We start from the raw sequence: 19,379 nt of genomic DNA on the forward strand, positions 1-19,379 counted from the left end.
AGTCTGATTACAAAGGTCCTTCCTGGGCACCTGTTCACTCCATGCACCCGAGGAAGTAGACCAAGTCTACAAAAGCTTATTCTACAATATCTTTCACCCAATTAGTCTCAAAGATGCTACAAGATTCCTTTGCATACTCATATATCAATATCCATCTGCCGAAACCTGGGATTTCTAGGCCATCTCCCATGCAAGCACTATTTCTGCTTATAGAATCATTGAATCATAGAACCATAGAGTTGGAAGAGACCACAAGGGCCATCCAGTCCAACCCCTGCCATGCAGGAACTCACAATGAAAACACCCCCAACAGATGGTCATTCACCTCTGTTTAAAGACCTCCAAGGAAGGAGACTTCACCACATTCTGGGGGAGTGTGCTCTACTGTCAAACAGCTCATACAAACTGTCAGGATGTTCCTCCTAATGTTGAGGTGGAATGTCTTTTCCTGTAGTTTGCATCCTTTCTTCCAGCTCCTATTCTCTGGAACAGCAGAAAACAAACTTGCTCCATCCCCGGGCAGAACCCTCTGGCACCCTACTGGTCACTTCTCTCCAGAATAAAGAGGAGCTATTGCTGAGCACCCTTTGGGTTTGGCCAGGTCCATTTAATAGTTGCATTGTCAGACCCACATTTTACTAGCTTGTTTGCAAGAATGTCATGGGGGACCTTGTCAAAGGCCTTACTGAAATCAAGATATGCAATATCCACAGCATTCCCTTCATCTACCAAACTGGTAATTTTATCAAAAAAGAGATCAGATTAGTCTGGCATGACTTGTTTTTCAAAAACCCAAATTGACTTTTTGTGACTATGTTATTCCCTTCTAAATATTCACAAACTCTCTATTTAATAATGTGCTCTAGCTGTTCAAACAAGAGCAGGTGTGTTCCGGCTGGGTGGTGTGGTCACAGACAAACTCCCTTCATTGGGAGTGACCTAAACAAATGGGAAATAGACTATACAGGGGAAGCCGACACTGTTCAATGCACAAAATCAACATGCCAAATAAACAAGGGAGCAACACATGGCTGTATCCTCGGATATCCCACCTTTGTGCCTCCCATATGAGAGCCATGAGAGAAACACAGCATCTTCTGAACACAGCAGACCTCAAATGGAAATAGCTGCAACAGACTCTGAGGGTGGATCTGCAAGAGATTGCCAACAAGCGCTGGAAAGGATGCGGCTGTTGGGGCTATGCCAGGGAAGCGTTCCATGTACAAACCTTTCAAAATGGACTTTGGTATAGAAAGAGCTGGGAAAGGTGCAGTCTTTGGGCTTCAAGAAGCTCCTCAGCACAATTTCTCTGCTGAAGAGTGCTGGTGCCTCTCAAAACTACAAATCCCAGGATTCTGTAGGATGTAGCCATGGCAGTTAAAGTATTGTCAAAGTGCATTATTTCTACAGTACAGCTGCATCCTAGGACCCACTTATTTGCTCTATTTGTTGCAAAAGCACTCAGAACTACACTGTCTGATCAATTACATGTTTAATCCTGATCTTTCTCCAGTTTTCCAGTTTTATAGGGAGGATTAGGATGAGGCATAGTGACTGGTCCTTAGGTGAACTATCTGGTCATGGCAGAATTTGAATCTAGATCTCCCTAGTCTAGCATTCTGTCCTCTACCATGCTATGGCCAATTTTCTCAATGCAACACATATCAAAATGTGTGCAAGCAAGCATATGAGGGAGAAATGTAGGCTTAGAACCTTCTTCCTGACATATTAGCTTTCTATGGGCACGGATTTTCCTGTCTGTTTTTGCATTCAGTCCTGCAAGCCCTTGCTTGCAGACAGAGACTGAGCATCTCTGTGAGGAGAAGAGCCCAGAGTCTCCTATTATGGGTGGAAGTGTGCACTTTTCCCCATAGTGTCTGTCTGAGCATCTTTCCCAGAAGACCTGCATAGCATTTTTAGAACCACAACCCTAAACCCTTAGAACCAACTGCAGGATTTGCCTTACCCTTGGGGCAGGTTTTGCAACAGTGTCCTGGCAACAGAATGGCATCACTGCAAGGCAGGGTGGGACAGTCACGCTTGATATTCTTACAGCTAACTTTGCCCATTGTCTTCCCACGACGATGCTTCTGCTGAGGAAGGAAGGAAAGAAAAGAACAGAAAAGAAAGAAAGAACACATTGAAAGTGAAATTGGACATCATATTGTTGTATTGTGGGCTGTGAGAAAGTTTGTGATTCCACATCTGCACAAAATGCCAAACAATCCAGATCTACTAAAGCAAGGTGTGATATTATGGATTATTTGGAGGGGGGGAGGGTTGCAATGTTGCGTTTATGAGAGAAATTAAGGTAAAACATGGTTATGGTGTATGTGATGTACAGTAAGCATAATAAGGAAAGTAATCTGTTGGGGGAAAATGCTAAAGTCTTTCTTACACTTAGGCCGGGGGTGGGATCCCTATCCAGAAGCCCTTCCCCCAAAGCACCCAGGTCCTCAAAAAGAAGGAAATTAAAAATGATTTCAGACCAATTTGGCAGTGTGTTGTTTTTTTGTTTTTTTTTGCCCAAACCAACCAAAATTGTTCAGAACCACCCAGAAATGTTATAATCTTTTGAGCTGCCTTGGGTCCCTTCTTGGGAGAAAGGCAGCATACAAATAAAATAAAATAAATAGAAATGAAATGGGTTTTTTCCCACTAGCCCCTCAAACCTCCTCAAAACACACAAAAGTAAAAATTGTCTGAAAATCAGCTACAACGGAAGTTGGAAGCAACATCATGCCCTTTTGCACATGCCAGTGTAGGTTTGGATGAGCCCAGGAGGGGGAAAATTGCCCATGCCCACTATGTCCATCTGACTTAGATTCTTCTTCCAAGTGCCAAAAAACTCTATGCCCAGAAGGGATTTGGAATTGTGGGGGTCAATTCATATAATTTTTACACTCAGTCTGTGCAAAGAGTTTTGGAAAATGGAATTGGAAGTACGTGTAAGACAGCTTGTAGAGCACACATACCTGCAACAGATCACTTACCTTATTGCATTTACTGTATATCATACACATAACCCTACTTTACCTTAATTTCTTTAATAAACACAAATTTTCTCTGCCAGAAGTCCACAACATCATACAGTGCTACTTAAACTAGTGATCTGGGGACCAATGCCCATCCTCGAGCTATCTGCTCATGGTCCCTGTAGTTCTAGGAAAGAAAGAAACAGTTGTAGGCAATGGTCACAACGATAGTAACCATTGCTGACACTTTAGAAAACAAAAATTGCCAATCCTTCACAGAAAGTGTGAAAAGCACTGTTCTAAAGAAATAATTTTCTTCTTTTTTGCTGTTTGTTTTTTTGCTGCTTGGGGACAGTAGTCAGGTTGCACAGAAAAGTCTGGGATGTTACTCCTGTTGGCTGGCATTCTCTTGGTGACATACACAGACGTAAATGGCCTTGTGTCCACAGAACAATGTTTTGTGCTGTTGTTCACATTTCAGGTGCAGAAGCAGAGTTCCACCTGCCATGGTACAGCACATCGGTCTGCATTATGCATTGCATATGGTTGGTAGTAGCTGTGTTCCAAAAGCTGAAATCCCCCCTAAAACCCAATTTTGTTAAGCTTTGTAGATGTTATGAAGTCCAAAATGCTATTGCATGCCATCTATCAAGTATTGTTAATTACTGTTTAACAATATTTGATAGTTGACATGTAATAGTATTCAGTATCTGACTCTTGACAACCTCTGCATCTTTACATCGCTTCTCAGTCTTTTGGCTAAGATCAAGTGTAGTGTTGTGACAATCTCTGCATTCTGCCAGTTAGTACCCTTCAACACAAAGAACATTAAATATTAGATTCAGAGATCAAATGCTAATCAGTCCCAACTCTCTGATACTGCCAAATGTAAATCATCTACCAAACATTAAATACTATTGCCTGGTAGCTATCATCATATATCTATAATAGGATGCCAATAATTGGTAGTGAATACTCAATGAAACACAACATTTTAAAAGAAATTGTTACTATCCATTCTCCTATTCAAAAGGTTCATGGGTAGAAGCTTCCCCTCAAAATACAATCCTCCTGACATTCAGCTCATGTTGAAAGTGATTTTGTTTCTGATTTTAAAGGAGGTCAGTGCAAAGCTGCAAATACAATTACATGCATCAATATCCTAGGAATTTTTACTATCCTGCCCACCATCAGAATATACCTGAATTAAAAAGAAGAAAAATGCCTAGAATTCTTATCAAAGCTTAGAAACATTGGTTAAAATCCACAACTGATCCGAGATTCCAAAAGATGTATATCTGGGGATTGTTTCTGTTTTTGGTTTGCACTAACTTGCAGAAGGCATCAAAACAGAGGTGGGAATAATGTAGTTTACTCATAAAATTGTATGTGTCTCCAATGGATGTTCATTAAAAGTGCCACATAGTGAAATAACATTAAGTGGTGCAGTGGTCTGAGTGTTGGACTACGACTCTAGAGACTAGGGTTCAATTCCCACCTCAGCCATGAAACTCACTGGGTGACTCTGGACAATTCACATGTTCTTGGCTTCAGGGGAAGGCAATGGCAAGCCTCCTCTGAATAAATCTTGCCAAGAAAACCCCATGATAGGGTCACCTTAGGGTCAGGTAAGTCAGAAAGGATTTGAAGGCACTTAACAACATCAAACAACAAAAGGACAGGCAAACCTGTCAATTTTGGTTTCAGTTTCCTTTTCTAAAAGATTCTGCAGTTCTTTCCATCCTGCATGCAAAGACATTGCAAAGTTTTGTAAATTCCTGTCAAAAATCAACTGAAAACAAGGTTTTGCAGCCCTAGCTGCCGAGCAAAAGCATGGCAGTGCCTTCTCCCTGCAACTGAGACAAACAGCGATGGCAGATTTACTGCCGGAAATTGTGTTGGGACCATAGCATGCAGGGAATCATGTGCCAGAGCATTTTAAACTATTGCAGACGGGAAACATGTGAAAGAGTCCAAAGTACAGACATTTCCTGCAATGGCAAATGCAGAATTTATTAGCTTTGCCCTTGATGTCTCTGTTATTGATGTGTGTCCTAGTTTATCCACTGTTTTTAGAAAAACTGCAATAGCACAGAAAGCAGCTTATTCAAAGGATCAGTTTAAACAAACATGTATAAACAAACGTGGTCAGATGGCTTCGGATCCAGAAATTCTCAGAGTATGAATTCAATGGGACTGAAGCTAGTTGGGAATACTTTAACTTCTCCCATTTATTTCTATGGGCCTGCTCTAAATGTGTCCAAGTTTGCAGCCAACCAAAGATTGTGAAACAAACATAACCAATGCAAAACTCAACCATTGTGGCTAGTGCATCCCATGTCAGTGGAGTTCTGAATCCACTTGAGGGACTAACCCAGGGTTTGAAGGAATTATCCAAGGTACTGAACTCTAACTCCCAACTAAAGTGGGTTCTCCACATTCGCTGGAGTTAACATTGCCACCAATTGCCACAATTTTTGGGTGAGGGTTGGGGGAACACCCCAAACCATGAACTGAAGCAGGGTGACAAAAAGTGTGTGTGTGTGTGTATGTGTGTGTGTGTATGTTTCATCTATTCATGTTTGGCAAGTCATTAAGATGTGTTGTTTGTTGCTGGCAAGTCATGAATTAAGAAAGTTAGGTAAAGTTATTCTTTTGGACTGCAACTCCAGTAACCCTCAGCCAGCAGGCCACTAAGGGATTCTGGGAGCTGCCCTCCCCAAAGATAAACTTTCCAAACTCTGAGGCTAGCGGTGCCTCTACACCACAGAGAGTATGCAGTCTGCCATGACTCCATTCTACAGAATTCTGGTATTTCTAGTTTTGTGAGGCACCAGCACTCTTTGACAGAGAAGGCTAAATACTTTGTAAAACTACACGTCCCAATATTCCATAGGATGGAGCTATAGCACTTCAAGTGGTGTCAAACTGCATTATTTCCACAGTATAGATACACTGTTGGTCAAGAACTTGCTCAAGGTCATTCACTTCTTTGACAAGGATAAAATCTGAATCCAGAGCCAAGTTCTGAAGTTCCTCCTGATGAATAGACCTGGAATCTTGTGTTCAGTGCTGGACACCAGAGTTTGAGAAGGATATTGACAACTATATCCCAAGGAGGGTGACCAAGATGGTGAAGGGTTTGGAACCCTACAAGAGTTGGTTACAAGAATTGGGTATGCTTAGCTTAGAGAAGAGAAGTGTAAGAGCTGGAATGACAGCTGTCTTCAAATATCTGAAGGGATGTCAGGTGGAAGATGGAGTAAACCCATTTCTTGCAGCTTCTCAGACTAGAACATAAACCAATGGATTTGAGTTGTAAAGAATGAGATTCCACCTACATAGTAGGAAGAACTTTCTGACGGTAACAGATGGCACCAAAACAGAAGCAGACTCTCCTTCGTTGGAGGCTATTAAGCAGAAATTGGATGGCCAGCTGTCAGGGAAACTAGCTACTGATTCCTTCCCTGGCAGCAGGTTGAACTAGATAGTCCATGGGATACATTTCAAATCTATAATACTATGCTTCTAAGGGCGAACAAGAGGGACCTGAAATCATAGAATCATAGAGTTGGAAGAGACCCAAAGGGCTATCCAATTCAACCCTCTGCCATGCAGGAAGACACAATCAAAGCACCCCTGACATATGTCCATCCAGCCATGTTTAGATATTTGAAAGGATGCCATATTGAGGATGGAGCAAGCTTGTTTTTAGCTGTTTCAGAAACTAGAACATGGAGCAATGGATTCAAGCTACAGGAAAAGAGATTCTAGCTAAACATTAGGAACAACTTTCTGATGATAAGAGCTGTTTGACAGTGGAACATGGTGCTTCAGAGAGTGATGGAGTCTCATTTTCTGGAGATTTTTAAACAGAGGCTGAATGACCATCTGTCAGGAGTGCTTTGATTGTGTCTTTGTGCATGGCAGGGAGTTGGACTGGATGGTCTTTGGGAAGGCATTCCTTCCTAAAAGCAGGAGACTCCATCATCCTCCAAAGCAGTGTATTCTATGGTCAAACAGCTCTTATCATCAGGAAGCCTGCAATTAGAAACCATTGCTCCATGTCTTAGTCTCTGGAGCAGGCTGAGAGAATGTTTCTATATGGCATAAAGCAGGGGTAGGCAACCTTTTTGAGCCGGGGGCCGGGTGGCTGTCCTACACGCAACTGGGGGGCCGGAGGCAAAAAATAAATAATTAAATAATTTTTTAAAAAATTAAATAAATAAATAAACCGGGACAAATGCAGGGCAAAATTTTCAAATGGAGGACACTTTTTTTTAAACAAATGGAGGGTATGCAAAAAAATTTGTTGATTTTTTAAAAAATGTTAACATAAATGCATGTTTCTGAGGCTTCTATAGACAATTGCCCCCCTTGCACGAGAGGCCAAAGGCCCTGGCGGCAATCAGTGGCAGGACCGGGCTGGGGCCGGTCCCAAGGCCTCGCAGGGCCGGATTCGGCCCGTGGGCCGTAGGTTGCCTACCCCTGGTATAAAGGAAGAAAAAGTGTGTAAGTAAATATATAAAGGGAATGGGGGAGGCTGTGGAAGCAAGAGACAATGAAAAACCACATTTGCGTGCCTCACGCTACATGGACTTTTTAGCCTCACTGAGGGAGCAACAGTGCAAGACAGTGGGTGGTCTATGATCAGATCTCCAGCACTTTGTTAAATCTCTCATCACTGAAACAGACTTGCCTCTGCTCCGTAATGAATGAAACTGAGAGGGAAACGTCTCATCATCAGAAAAGACTTACTTCAGATAAAGGCAGGGAAGAGATACCCACTTGTTCTTCTGCAGGAGTTCTGAGGTGTCCATAAGCCAGTGCTTCTCAATTATTTTCTGTCATGCCCCCCCTAGGAAGAAGAAAACATTTCGCGCCCCCCGCGTGACTGTAAATAGTATCATTTGTCTATAAAATTGTTATAAGTACACCTCTGCATAACAGAGCCTCGCGTCCCCCTTTACGGAGCCTTGCGCCCCCCCTGGGGGGCCCGTCCCATTATTTGAGAAAGGCTGCCATAAGCAGAGCTTTGAAAAGTTACTTTTTAGAACATAACTCCCAGAATGCTCTAGCTGTGGTCTATGGAAGGAGGAAGGCAACCCTGTAGCAGTGACTCATGCAAAGATGCAACAGGCAGCCCCTTGTGACTATTTAATGGCCCAACTTTCCCTTGATAAAACAAAGGCTGGATTACCTTGTGTTGTACAGTGCACCCTTTTTTTACGCAGGGGATCTGTTCCGGACCACCACCACCACCACCACCCCCGCATAAAAAAAGTGTACGCTCAAGCCCCATTATTCTTAATGGGACACGCTGCCCCTTGCTTCCCGTGCGCTCCCATGGGCTCCCTAGCGGCTTTGAGCGAATGCTGAAAGCCGCATATGGTGCATCTGCGTATGACGCAGGCGCACTGTATGTTCTTTTGCCTTCAAGTAGTTTCTGATTTATGGCAGCCCTAAGGCAAATTTATCACAGGGGTTTCTTGGTAAGTTTTTTTCAGATAGGGTTTGCCATTGCCATCATCTGAGGCTGAAAGAGGGTGACTTGTCCAAGGTCACCCAGTGGGGTTTCATGGCTCAGTGGGGACTCAGATCCTGCTCTCCAGAGTAATAGTCCAATGCTCAGACCACTATGCCATGATGGTTTATGCTGGATTACTGAGGAGAGGATAATTGGAAGGAGGTTCTCAGCAACAAGTCATGTAGAGACTCAGGAGATTATCAGACAGGGGTTGGGATGGTGATGGAAGTGAAGCAGATCACTCTCCCATCCTTATCCTGTCCTTATCGCAATATCATACACATCACACTTATCTATAATAAATAATAATAAAACTTTTATTTGTATCCCGCTTTTCTGTAACTAGACAATCAAAGCAGCTCACAACATATTGAAACCCAGATTTACAACATTATGTCCTAAAATCCCCCCCCCCAAAAAAAACAGGATTAAACATGTTACAATTAAATATCTATTAAAACATAATAATAATAATAATAATAATAATAATAATAATAATAGAAAATATATACAGTATGACGAGGACAGAGCGTTGGGCTGATACATGATGTGGGGGCAGTCATTCTGTGGCCGGGCACTTTTTATTCAGGAAAGGCCTGCAGGAAGAGATCCGTCTTGACAGCTTTTTAAAAGCTGTCTAAGCTGGCAATTTGATGGATCTCATCTGGCAGACCATTCCATAGCTTGGGAGCAATTGCAGAGAAGGCCCTCTGGGAGGTAGCAGTTAGTCTGGTTTTTAAAGGCTGCAATAGATTCCTCCCAGAGGACCTAGTGATTATCCTGTCAGCGAAGTGGAATTGTCCTGTCACTAGTATTGATGGGTTATTCCATTAATGAAAAATGAAGGGAAATAATGGGACAATTCCACTTCACTGACAGGACATCATCAAAAAGTCTTTCATGCAATTGCAGTCAATTGCACTTCAATGTCAGGATAATAACTGGATAACTGCGATGTCATATGAAAGTCCTTCGCACAATCATGAGATAAGGACAGGACAAGGACGTCCTTTTCCCCGTGTGATCATCTCTTCAGTGGGTAACACTCTTGTAGGGAAATCCGTTAAGATTCATGAGACCACTGATTGACTGATTGTTGCCTGCCCTCAGAAAAGTTATTTTTTGACTAGCAATGCCAGAATCTTCCAACCAGCACAGCTGGGGCCATCTTGGTTGTAGAATTTTGGAAGTTGTGGTCCCCAAATCAGTGACGTAGCCGGGGGAGGGGGCTCCGTGGGGTCCAGCCCCCCCTTCCATTAATTAATGTTAAAAATAATATCAACCAAACCTAATCTAATCACAAAATATATGGTGGCAATTAATCTAGACCACCCCCCCCTTTCCCAAAATCCTGGCTAGATCCCTGTCCAAATGTAACCATGCTACACTCTGGTTGCAGAACTCTAGAAGACCTCTTGTAGCCAGCCAGTGTACTTTGGTGCTTGCAATCTGAGAATTGCTAGGACAGAAAATATGAAATCATTACTCCTTGTAACAGTGAACTGAATATGTGTTGAAAGCCAGCATGCGTAGTGGTTTGAGCATAGGAGTACAACTCTGGACCCCAGTGTTCAATTTCCCACTTGGCTAAGGAAACCCACTGGGTAACTTTGGGTCACATAGTCTCAGTCCTAGAAAATACCATGATACATTCACCTTAGGTAACTATAAGTTAGAAACAACTTGAAGGCACACAACAGCGGCAACATTAGCTGATGTTTGCAGAAATGTATGTTTTAAAAACTCCAAAAATCCACCCGCAAGCCTACAACAAAACAATTGAAAGAGAGATACAGAAGAACATGGTGGGAACATAGAATGCCTTTAGGAATGGTTTATATGATGCAACATTTTTATGTAGCTTCCACTCAGTATAAAGTTCATTTATGGATAAGACAATTAGTTAACACTATCAGTATTCATAAGAGCTAGTGTGGCATAATGGTTTCATTGCTAGGCTATGACTCCGGAGACCCGGGTTTGATTCCCTGCTCTGCCATGGAACCAATTGGGTGACCTTGGGCAAGTCACATTCTCTCAGCCTCAGGGGAAGGCAATGGCAAACCTCCTCTTAACAAACCTTGCCAAGAAAACCCCATGATAGGTTTGCCTTGGTGTCACCATAAGCTGGAAACAACTTGGGGGCACACGACATAATTGTGTATTCTTGCATGGCAGAAAATGTGTATTGCATTCATAGCATGGCATGAATGACCAAAATACGGCAGCTTCACTTTACTCACCCTGACCTCTAGTGAGGCCTGATTTAATCTAGGACCCATTCATTGGACCCTGTCTTTTTAGCAGTCCATAATGTCTGTAGAACTTTGTTACAGCACCTGATATCAAATGAGGTAAGTCTGTCAGCTTTTTGGACTGTTCAGTTTTAAGAGCCATACAAAGAAATCAGAAATATTATGGCATGGATGAGTCTGACTTTGATATTTAATTATATATCTTTACACTTGAAGATCTCATCTTGTTCCTTCATTGCTTCCAAGTCTTAGACTTCTTCTGACTTTCTGACTGGAGTCTCCAGTTTGATTAATGACTGAGCCAAATAGTAAATCTTGGATGATTCTGATGGTTTCACCACACGCTTTAAGGTTATGTAAATCTTTAAATCTGTGTTGCTGGGCTGCAGTTCCCATTATCTGTCAGCACTGGCTTTGCAGGCTAGGGCTAATGGGAGATGCAGCCCAACAACATCTTACCGGGTGACTTGTTCCTCACCCCTGTCTGGCACTTCTCTGCAGAAAACTATGACATTCTTGCCTTGCAACGTTCTGTACTCAGTCAAACTTTTCAGACTGTTCTTTTTGTTCCTTTTGAAATAAGATGTTTATCTGATGTGTTCCTACATAGCAGGGGTTGGACTGGATGCCCCTCTGGTCTCTTCCAATTCTATGATTCTATTATTTCCTCCCTGGTCTGTACTCTATTAATTTTAGTTTCACCTTCTCCTTCCCAGTCCTTCAAGTATTAGTCTAATTCCTTCAAGAGAAGATACCAGAGAAAACATCCGAACTGAGGATCTGCCAGGCTTGAGGGAGGAAAATGTCACTCATCCTGTAGCCCACCATTAGAAGTGGGGGCCGCATGTGTATTTCAATATATTGGATATCCTTATAAACTATTATTTGTGGGGAATGTGTATCTGGGCTCTGCTTAGAACTGTGTACAAGGGGAACAGGGCTGGAAGAAAAAAGAAGAAATCATTTCTTTGGTGAAAGCTGAATTCTTTAACCCATTGTGCAACTTGGCTGCTGAGCATATTTCTGTCATAGCTTGAGGAGGGAGCAGAGCTTGGATTTTTTGGACAGGAACTGCCAGAAGCCCCCAGGCAAAGAAATCCAAAAAAGTAACCTTTCCACACTGAGACAGAGGCATTCTTTGGATTGGGGGAGGCAGATGAAGAATGGGGATTTAAGGGGTACACATTTTTTAAAATAAATTTGCTACAAGTGGCAGGGTGAAAAGCTGGCCTAACTGTGAAGGAGGACAAGGCTCTGCAAAATGTACGACATTCGAGAGAAATGTAGGATGTTGCAAAATGAAAAACTAAAAAACATGAATATAAATATAAATCCATGCTTCCTAGCTATGCTTAAAATGGAGGGCATTTTGAAATTCCTCCTGGAGAAGTTCTGGAAAAGGAGGATGTCTGATCACCCAGACCAGTGGCACCTGGTTGCTCCCATGATGCTGGGCCTAAGTCCAAACTTCAAAGAGGCAATGTGAGGTGCTGAACCTATTTGGGGGTAAAGTTTAGCATTTTGTCCAGCTTCTGTAAACCCAAAACTAATTCACCAGCTTACGTACAAGGGAAACACCAGTAATCATAGTTGTCTATTAGGGTAATGGATTCACATTTCCCTTAACAACAGCAGCAGCAAAACCCCAGTTTAGAGACACAATTATTTCCACAGAAGCTGCTTTCTGTCAGGGCCAGCCTTACAGTTATTTATTCATTTAATTTATTTATCCTCTATGCCACCGTCCTCCCAGAAAGGGACCCAAGGAAGTTCACAAATAAAACCATTTTCTTTACAATTAAAAAGTTTAAAAGACAATTATCATCAACTAGCTAAAAACAGCATAAACTTACAAACATTAAAAACATAACTAAAGCACACACACCTGTATAAAAGCCTCCCTGACATGATTATATTATTAAAAGCCTGCTTAAATAAAAAATGTCTTTGCCTGCTGGCAAAAGGAAAGCAGGGAGGAGGCCAGGCTAGCCTCCCATGGAAGGGAATTACAAAGTGAAGCAGCTGCTTCAAGCAGAAAATTTGGGGTGTCATGAAAGGGTGCCGAACAGTTAATTCTTCATATTAATATTAATGTTGGTGATGATGGTGATATCTGTTTATATCCCACCTTCTTATTGTAAGCCTTATTATAAACTGAAAATGGTTTATAATAATTTAGAGAAATGGTTAAAAATGAACAAAATACAAAAGTTATAAACTATTAAACAACCAGAAAAAAATTAAAACCAGGTTAAAACATACAGTGGACCCTTGTTATATGCTGGGGTTTGGTTCCAAGATCTCCTGTGGATAACAAAATCCGTGGATGTTCAAGTCCCATTAAATATAATGACATAGCAAAATGGTGTCCCTTATAAAAAATGGAAAATCAAGGTTTGCTGTTTGGAATTTATACTTTTTTGAACATTTTTAAACCGTGGGTGCTTGAATCCGTGTATAAGAAGGGCTGACTGTATATTAAACAAACACACACACCCCTCAGGACAATCATTAGCAATATCCAGCACACTGCGTAAGATGGGCCTTATATCATCACTGCTCAAATGCCTGTTGGAACAGAAAAGTCTTTGCTTGTCTGCAAAAAGAAAGTAGGGAGGGTACCAGTCTAACATGTCTTGGGAAGGGAACAGCAGAGCCTAGAGGCAGCCACTGAGAAGACCCTGGTCTCTCTCAAGTTCCCATTTTTATTACTACAGTATTTTTATTGATGGGAAGAGGTGCCTCTAGATTTTAATGTCTTGTGTGCCACTCAACAAGCTCTATGCACCTTGACTTGAGTGAATGGGGAAGAAGGCTGCCTTTTTGCTACTTTACCGTACACAATGAAATATCTCCGGCCAACCCTTCTCCCTATCAAAACTCTCTATGGATATTCTCTGAGATGCACAAAGTGGATGAAACTTCATCTTTTACATGGTGTATGGCAGCTCCCTTCATATTGACTCACTCTTTGTTTCTGACTTTGAGAAGGCAAGGCAGCCATTTCAATCTTCTTTAATAAAAATAACAAAAGGAGCCATGCAGCACATTACAAAATTGGCATGTTTTCCTTATAAGTTTCCATGGACTGCAGGTGACTTTATCGGATGCACAGTGGTGGCTAGTGACTTCCAAGTCAATAGGATAGTGAATCCACTCTTGGTTTTAATGTGAACTGTAAAGAAGTTTCCTCAGGTGTGAAATCCTATCCAGAAATAGCTTCAGGACCTTGGATAGTTTTTTTAAAAAAAAACTTTAGAAGTAAAACCTGGGGTGGATTCACAGCCCCACTGCCATGGACCTCCCCATCTGCCACTGCAGATGCATGAGAACCCATCCAAACTTTGGTTCAGTGTATGTTATGTCCTGCTATTTGGGGGGGGGGGGGCATAGAGTCCACCTCAAAAATCCCCAAGAAATAATCCAGAGAATTAAAAATGCTTTACAGTTCTACAGCAAGCTCCCTCCAGCCCTCAGAAAAGGAGGAGGAGGGAAACACTTAATGTGATACTTACCGGTTCACAGGAGCACACCACACAATGCATGATGCCAAAAGGCTCCCCTAAATCAGGATGCCAAGTATCTTCCAAAGTGTAGAATCTGCCTCCAAAAGAGCAGCCTGCGAAGGCAAAATGGTCATGAATATTCCTGAAAACTCCATATCACATCCAGTCAGACCAGTGGTCCATCTTGCCCAGTATAGACCAGCAGAGGCCATCTGGCTGGCAGAGATCTTCCCCCAACCTGCTTCATGAGGTCCTTTTCAATAGAGATGCTATGTATTAAACCTGGGATCTTCTGCATTCGACAACCTTCTAGCATCATACTATGCCTTGCTGAGACACAGGGATACAAGAAGCTGCTTTATGTCAGGCCAAACTGCTTATATAATCTGCACTGACTGGGAGCTCCACTGAGGCCTTTTTCATGGCTGCTTAAATTTGGGGGGGGGGGGGGGGGACAAAAAATCTGGAGACACCAGGGACTGGACCAGGGAATCTTCTGCCTTGATCCACAGGGAGAGGCAGATAAGAGATGATGATGATGATGATGATGATGATGATGATGATGATGATGATGATGATGCATTGAAGCACATGGGTTCTGTGCCTGAGCTTTGGCCTCATTCCATCCCCAGTCCCCTTGCCACAGGGACGTAGCTAGGATTTTGGGAAGGGGGGGGTCCAGACTAAGTGCCACCATTATAATGGGGCTTGAGTGCTGCGACACAGCAGCACACACCATTCATTTTTCTAATGGAAGGGGGGGGGGTCCGGACCCCAAGAACCCCCCCCCCTTGGCTACGTCCCTGCTTGCCAATAGTAAGCTGTGGATAAGATGGACTCTTTTGTTTCTCCACTTCATCTGCCAGCACCCCCTTCCCCACATATAACACCCCCCTAAAGTCATGAAAGTGTTCGCTGACCACCACCCCCAGCTCTGTTCTGGAGGCTTTGACTGTTGTTGTTAACTGCCCTCAAGACAATTTTGACCCATGGTGACCAGGTGGATCTCCAAGACTCCTTGTCCTCCCCTGATCTGCTCAGTTCCTGCAAACACATTCCCATGATCTCCCCAATAGAGTCCATCCATCTAACATGCGGCCTTCCTCTCTTTCTACTTCCCTTCACTTTTCCTACCATTTTTTTTTCATTGAGTCATCCCTTTTCATGATGTGTCCAAAGTACAACAACCTCAGTTTTGTCATCTTGACTTCCAGGGAGATTTCTAGCTTGATCTGTTCTAAGACCCATTTGTTTGTCTTTTTGGTTGTCCATGGGATCCTCAGTACTCTTCTCCAGCCCCACATCTCAAATGAATTGCCTTTTTTCCTATCTTCTTTCCTAACTGTCCAGCTCTCACACACATCCATCCATGGTAATAGAGAATACAATGGCTTGTATGATTCTACCTTTTGTGCTCAGTTATCTTTGCATTTTAGGATCTTTTCTAGTTCTTTTATAGCTGCCTTCTCCATTCTTAATCTTCTGATTTCCTGGCTGGACTCCCTGTTCCTATCGATGTTTGATCCCAGGTATGAGAACTCTTTTACTATTTCTATCTCCTCATTGTCTAGGTTGAATTTGTCTAGATTCTCTGTGATCATTATTTTTGCTTTCTTTGTGTTCAACAGTAAACCTGCGTTTGCACTTTCTTCCTTGATCTTTCTTAGTAGTTGTTCCAGGTCTGACAGCAACATTTTAATCCTGACTTGGCCCTTCAAAGTGGTTTTCATGTGAAGCAGCAGTGATCACAAGAGTGCTTTTGGCCACACGCAAAGTGCACCCCCCCTTTAATGATGAAATGCTGTGCCCCACATCTGGAATTAGGAGTGGCTGTCATATAAGAAGCAGATCATACAAAGGAACTTCATGCGTGTTCATGCAGTAGTCAGTCCTATTCAAATTACAGGAAAAGAGATTCTACCTAAATATTAGGAAGAATGTCTTTAACTGTAAAAATTATTCAGCAATGGAACAGACTGACTGCCTGCCCTGGAGATTGGCTTACAAGAAAAGAACTTTCACTTAAACATCAGGAGGAACTTTTTTACTGCAAGAGGTCTTTGAGAAAGAATAGATTGCCTGAAGGGTAGTGGACTCTCTTTAAACACAATTAGATTGACATTTTAGGTGTGCTTTAAGTGTGTAAAAAATGAATCAGAGTGCTGTAGCAGTTTAAATGTTGGATTGGGATTCTGGAGAGGAAGGCTAAGGCAAAGCCTCTCTGAACAAATCTTGCCAAAACAGCCCTATAATAGGGTCACCTTAGAGTCACCACCTCAGAAGCTATCTGAGGCTACACAACAATTACAACATGACTGTGTTTTCATGTATGGCAGCCTTAGCGAATCCTTCCAGTCTAAAATTCTGTTATTCCATTTTGTTCACTAAAGTTTACTTCCAAGTAAGTCATCCAGGATTGCAGCCTTAGGCCTCAGCATTTCAGGTTTTCAAGTATTCTCCATAACACACTTCCAACAATTCAAACCCATGCTTCTTAGCTGCCCTCAACATACATACCCTGGCATGGTGTAGTGGTTTGAGTGTTGGAACAGGGTTTGGGAGACCAGGGTTTGAGAATCTGCGCTTGGCCATAACCCCGCCCCCCCCGGTGACCTTGGGCAGGTCACACTTTCTCAGCCTCAGATGGCAACCCCCTTCTGAAGAAAACTGCCAAGACAACCCTGTGATAGGATTGCCATAAATTAGAAACAACTTGAAGGCAAACCACATCACAAGAAGGTGTAGCAGCCTAAAACATGTTTCCAACTCGCACTGTACTTCCAACTCACACACACACACAAAATCAACTATTTAAATAGCAATACATCCTATTGATTCACTAGGTCTATTCTAGCTTGAAAGCTTGATAGGATTCAGGTCCCCATGGCATGTCAGCATGCATGACTATTCACAGTGCCATCAAAGTATAGATAGAGGGAGGATGAGCCCTGAAGAGCTTCCCTATCTAAAATTTCAAGAAAGGAAAGGCAGGAAGGTAAACTGAGCAAAGGTAAACTGAATGAAATTGACCGATGATGGAGATGAGAATCAAATAGGAAGCATGCCTTGCTCAGTTTTCACACCCATCCTAACCATTAATCTCTAAAATCATCATCATCATGATCATCATTATCAACAACAAAATATGGTTTAAAATCTCCCTCTGTATTTGCTGAGTCCTTTTTCCTAACTGTCAATCAATCCATCAGAGATCATTATTTGGTTGTAAAGAAAAGGAATTCATCACATTCTCAGAGAAGCATTCATCCTATTGCCTATTCCAACAGATGCTAGACTTAGCCCAAACTCTAAATATTTCAAAAGCAACCTCCAGTAATATGGGCTTGATGCACCGATGCAGTCTAGGAAAGCTCACACTGCAATAAAATTGTTGGCCTTTAAGGTGCCAGAGGTCTGTTTTGAGACAAAACAGTGGTGCCTCGCATTGTGAACCTCATTGGGAAAAGAACCCTTGAAAGATAGCTAGATGAAATAATTATAATAAGTGGAAGTGGATGAGGGAGAGAGAGTGAAGGAAAGGGCTATGCTTTAAATGCATCCCCAAAACACATTTTGCTTCTCCTTCCTGTCCCACAGCTGTCCAGAGTTTGGGAAAGTTGCTTTTTTTACTGCAACTCCCAGATGCCCCCAGTGGAGTTGTAGTCCAAAAAAGTAACTTTCGAAAGCCTTGTACAGCTCAAATGGTCTAGATCCACAAAATAATAACATTGAATGAGATACCAGTGAATTAGCCCTGGCAAACAGGGCTGTTGAGAAGAGACACTGTGTCATCAACACACTTTTCCTTGGCATGCGATATGTCTTTGGTACCATCTACCTGCATACATTTGACTTCACTCACAGGTGATGTGCATTGCCTAGTCCTCTACCTCTGCCCTGCTACATACGCTGGCATTGTAGAATCACTGAGTCATGGAACTGGAAGAGACCCCAAGGGGCATTCAGACCAACCCCAGGTAGAAAGACACAGTCCAAGCACTGCCAACAGATGGCCATCCAGCCTCTGTTTGAAAACCTCCAAAGAAAGAGACTACACCACACTCCAAGTCATTTCTGACTTATGATCATCCTAAGGCTAGAAAACCCACTGGGTTACCTTGGGCAAGTCACATGCTCTCAGCCTCAGGAGATGGCAATGCCAAACCCCCTCTGAAACCAATCTTGCCCATGGGGAAAGATAGGAGGATGAATACTTGCCCATAAAACATTGGAGACTACCTTCCCATGGGAAAACATTCGGGAAACACTGGACCAGGCTTGCCCATAAGTAAACATTGGGAACTAGTTGTCCATAGGGAAGCATAGGGGATTTCGTGCCCACAGAGGATTACTTGCCTATAAAGAAACATTGGCGACTACTTGCCCATAGAGAAACATAGGGGAATACTTGCCAACAGAGAGACATTGGCCACTATTTGCCCATTGGAAACATTGGAGACTAGTTGCCCAAAGGAAAGATGGGGCCTATTTGCCCATAGAGGATCATTGGAGGATACTTGCCCATAGGGATACATTGGAGGACCCTTGCCTATAGGCATGTATTCCCTCATCTTTCCCTATGGGCAAGTATCCTCCCATGCTTCTCTATAGGCAAGTGTCCCCCTTTGTTTCTCTATGGGCAAATAGGGCCCCTCTTTCCTAGGGGCAAGCATTCCCTCTGTGCCCCCACCCTTTCCCTTGGGGGCAACTGGTCCTGCCCCGTCTTCCCGGGGCTGCCCCTTGCCTACCTGGTGCCCCTTTGGGGCCGAGGAGGAGCAGGAGCGGGTCTGCGGAGTCGGGCTGGATGGGCAGCAGGGCTCTGGGGGCGCGGGGCACGGAGGAGGCCTGGCAGTGCCCTGCCCAGGGCAGCAGCAGCAGCAGCAGCAGCAGCAGGAGGCTCAGGAGGGCGCCCAGCCGGAGGGGCATCATCGCAGCAGCAGCAGCAGCAGCAGCAGGAGAAGCCGGAGCCTGGGCTGGGTCAGCAGCGCGGTGCCCTAGTCCTGGGCTCCTTCCCGGGCCCCAGGCGGGTTTTATGGGCAGCAGGGCCGGAGGGGGGCGGAGGAGGAGGAGGAGGAGGAGGAGGAGGAGGAGGGGGCATCGTGGAGGGGGCAGAGGA

At 43.3% G+C, this 19,379-nt stretch overlaps 1 protein-coding gene across 1 annotated transcript in view; it reads right to left on the reverse strand.

Annotated features, from left to right (window-relative positions):
* The window catches only part of LOC149317949 (chordin-like), a 76,423-nt gene extending 57,337 nt beyond the window's left edge, over positions 1-19,086 (reverse strand). Inside the window, exons 1-3 of the mRNA XM_089507531.1 lie at positions 19,012-19,086; positions 14,273-14,376; positions 1,967-2,093 (exon numbers count right to left, since the gene is read on the reverse strand). Of these exons, the coding sequence (XP_089363657.1) occupies positions 1,967-2,093; positions 14,273-14,302 (157 nt within the window). The 5' untranslated portion in view covers positions 14,303-14,376; positions 19,012-19,086. The remainder of the gene's footprint in view (positions 1-1,966; positions 2,094-14,272; positions 14,377-19,011) is intronic.
* Between the last annotated feature and the right edge of the window lie 293 nt (positions 19,087-19,379).

The sequence above is a fragment of the Sceloporus occidentalis genome, unplaced genomic scaffold (genome assembly GCF_023333645.1).
Source record: "Sceloporus occidentalis isolate IW3139 unplaced genomic scaffold, rSceOcc1.0.p SCAF_2, whole genome shotgun sequence".
Lineage (NCBI taxonomy): Eukaryota > Metazoa > Chordata > Lepidosauria > Squamata > Phrynosomatidae > Sceloporus > Sceloporus occidentalis.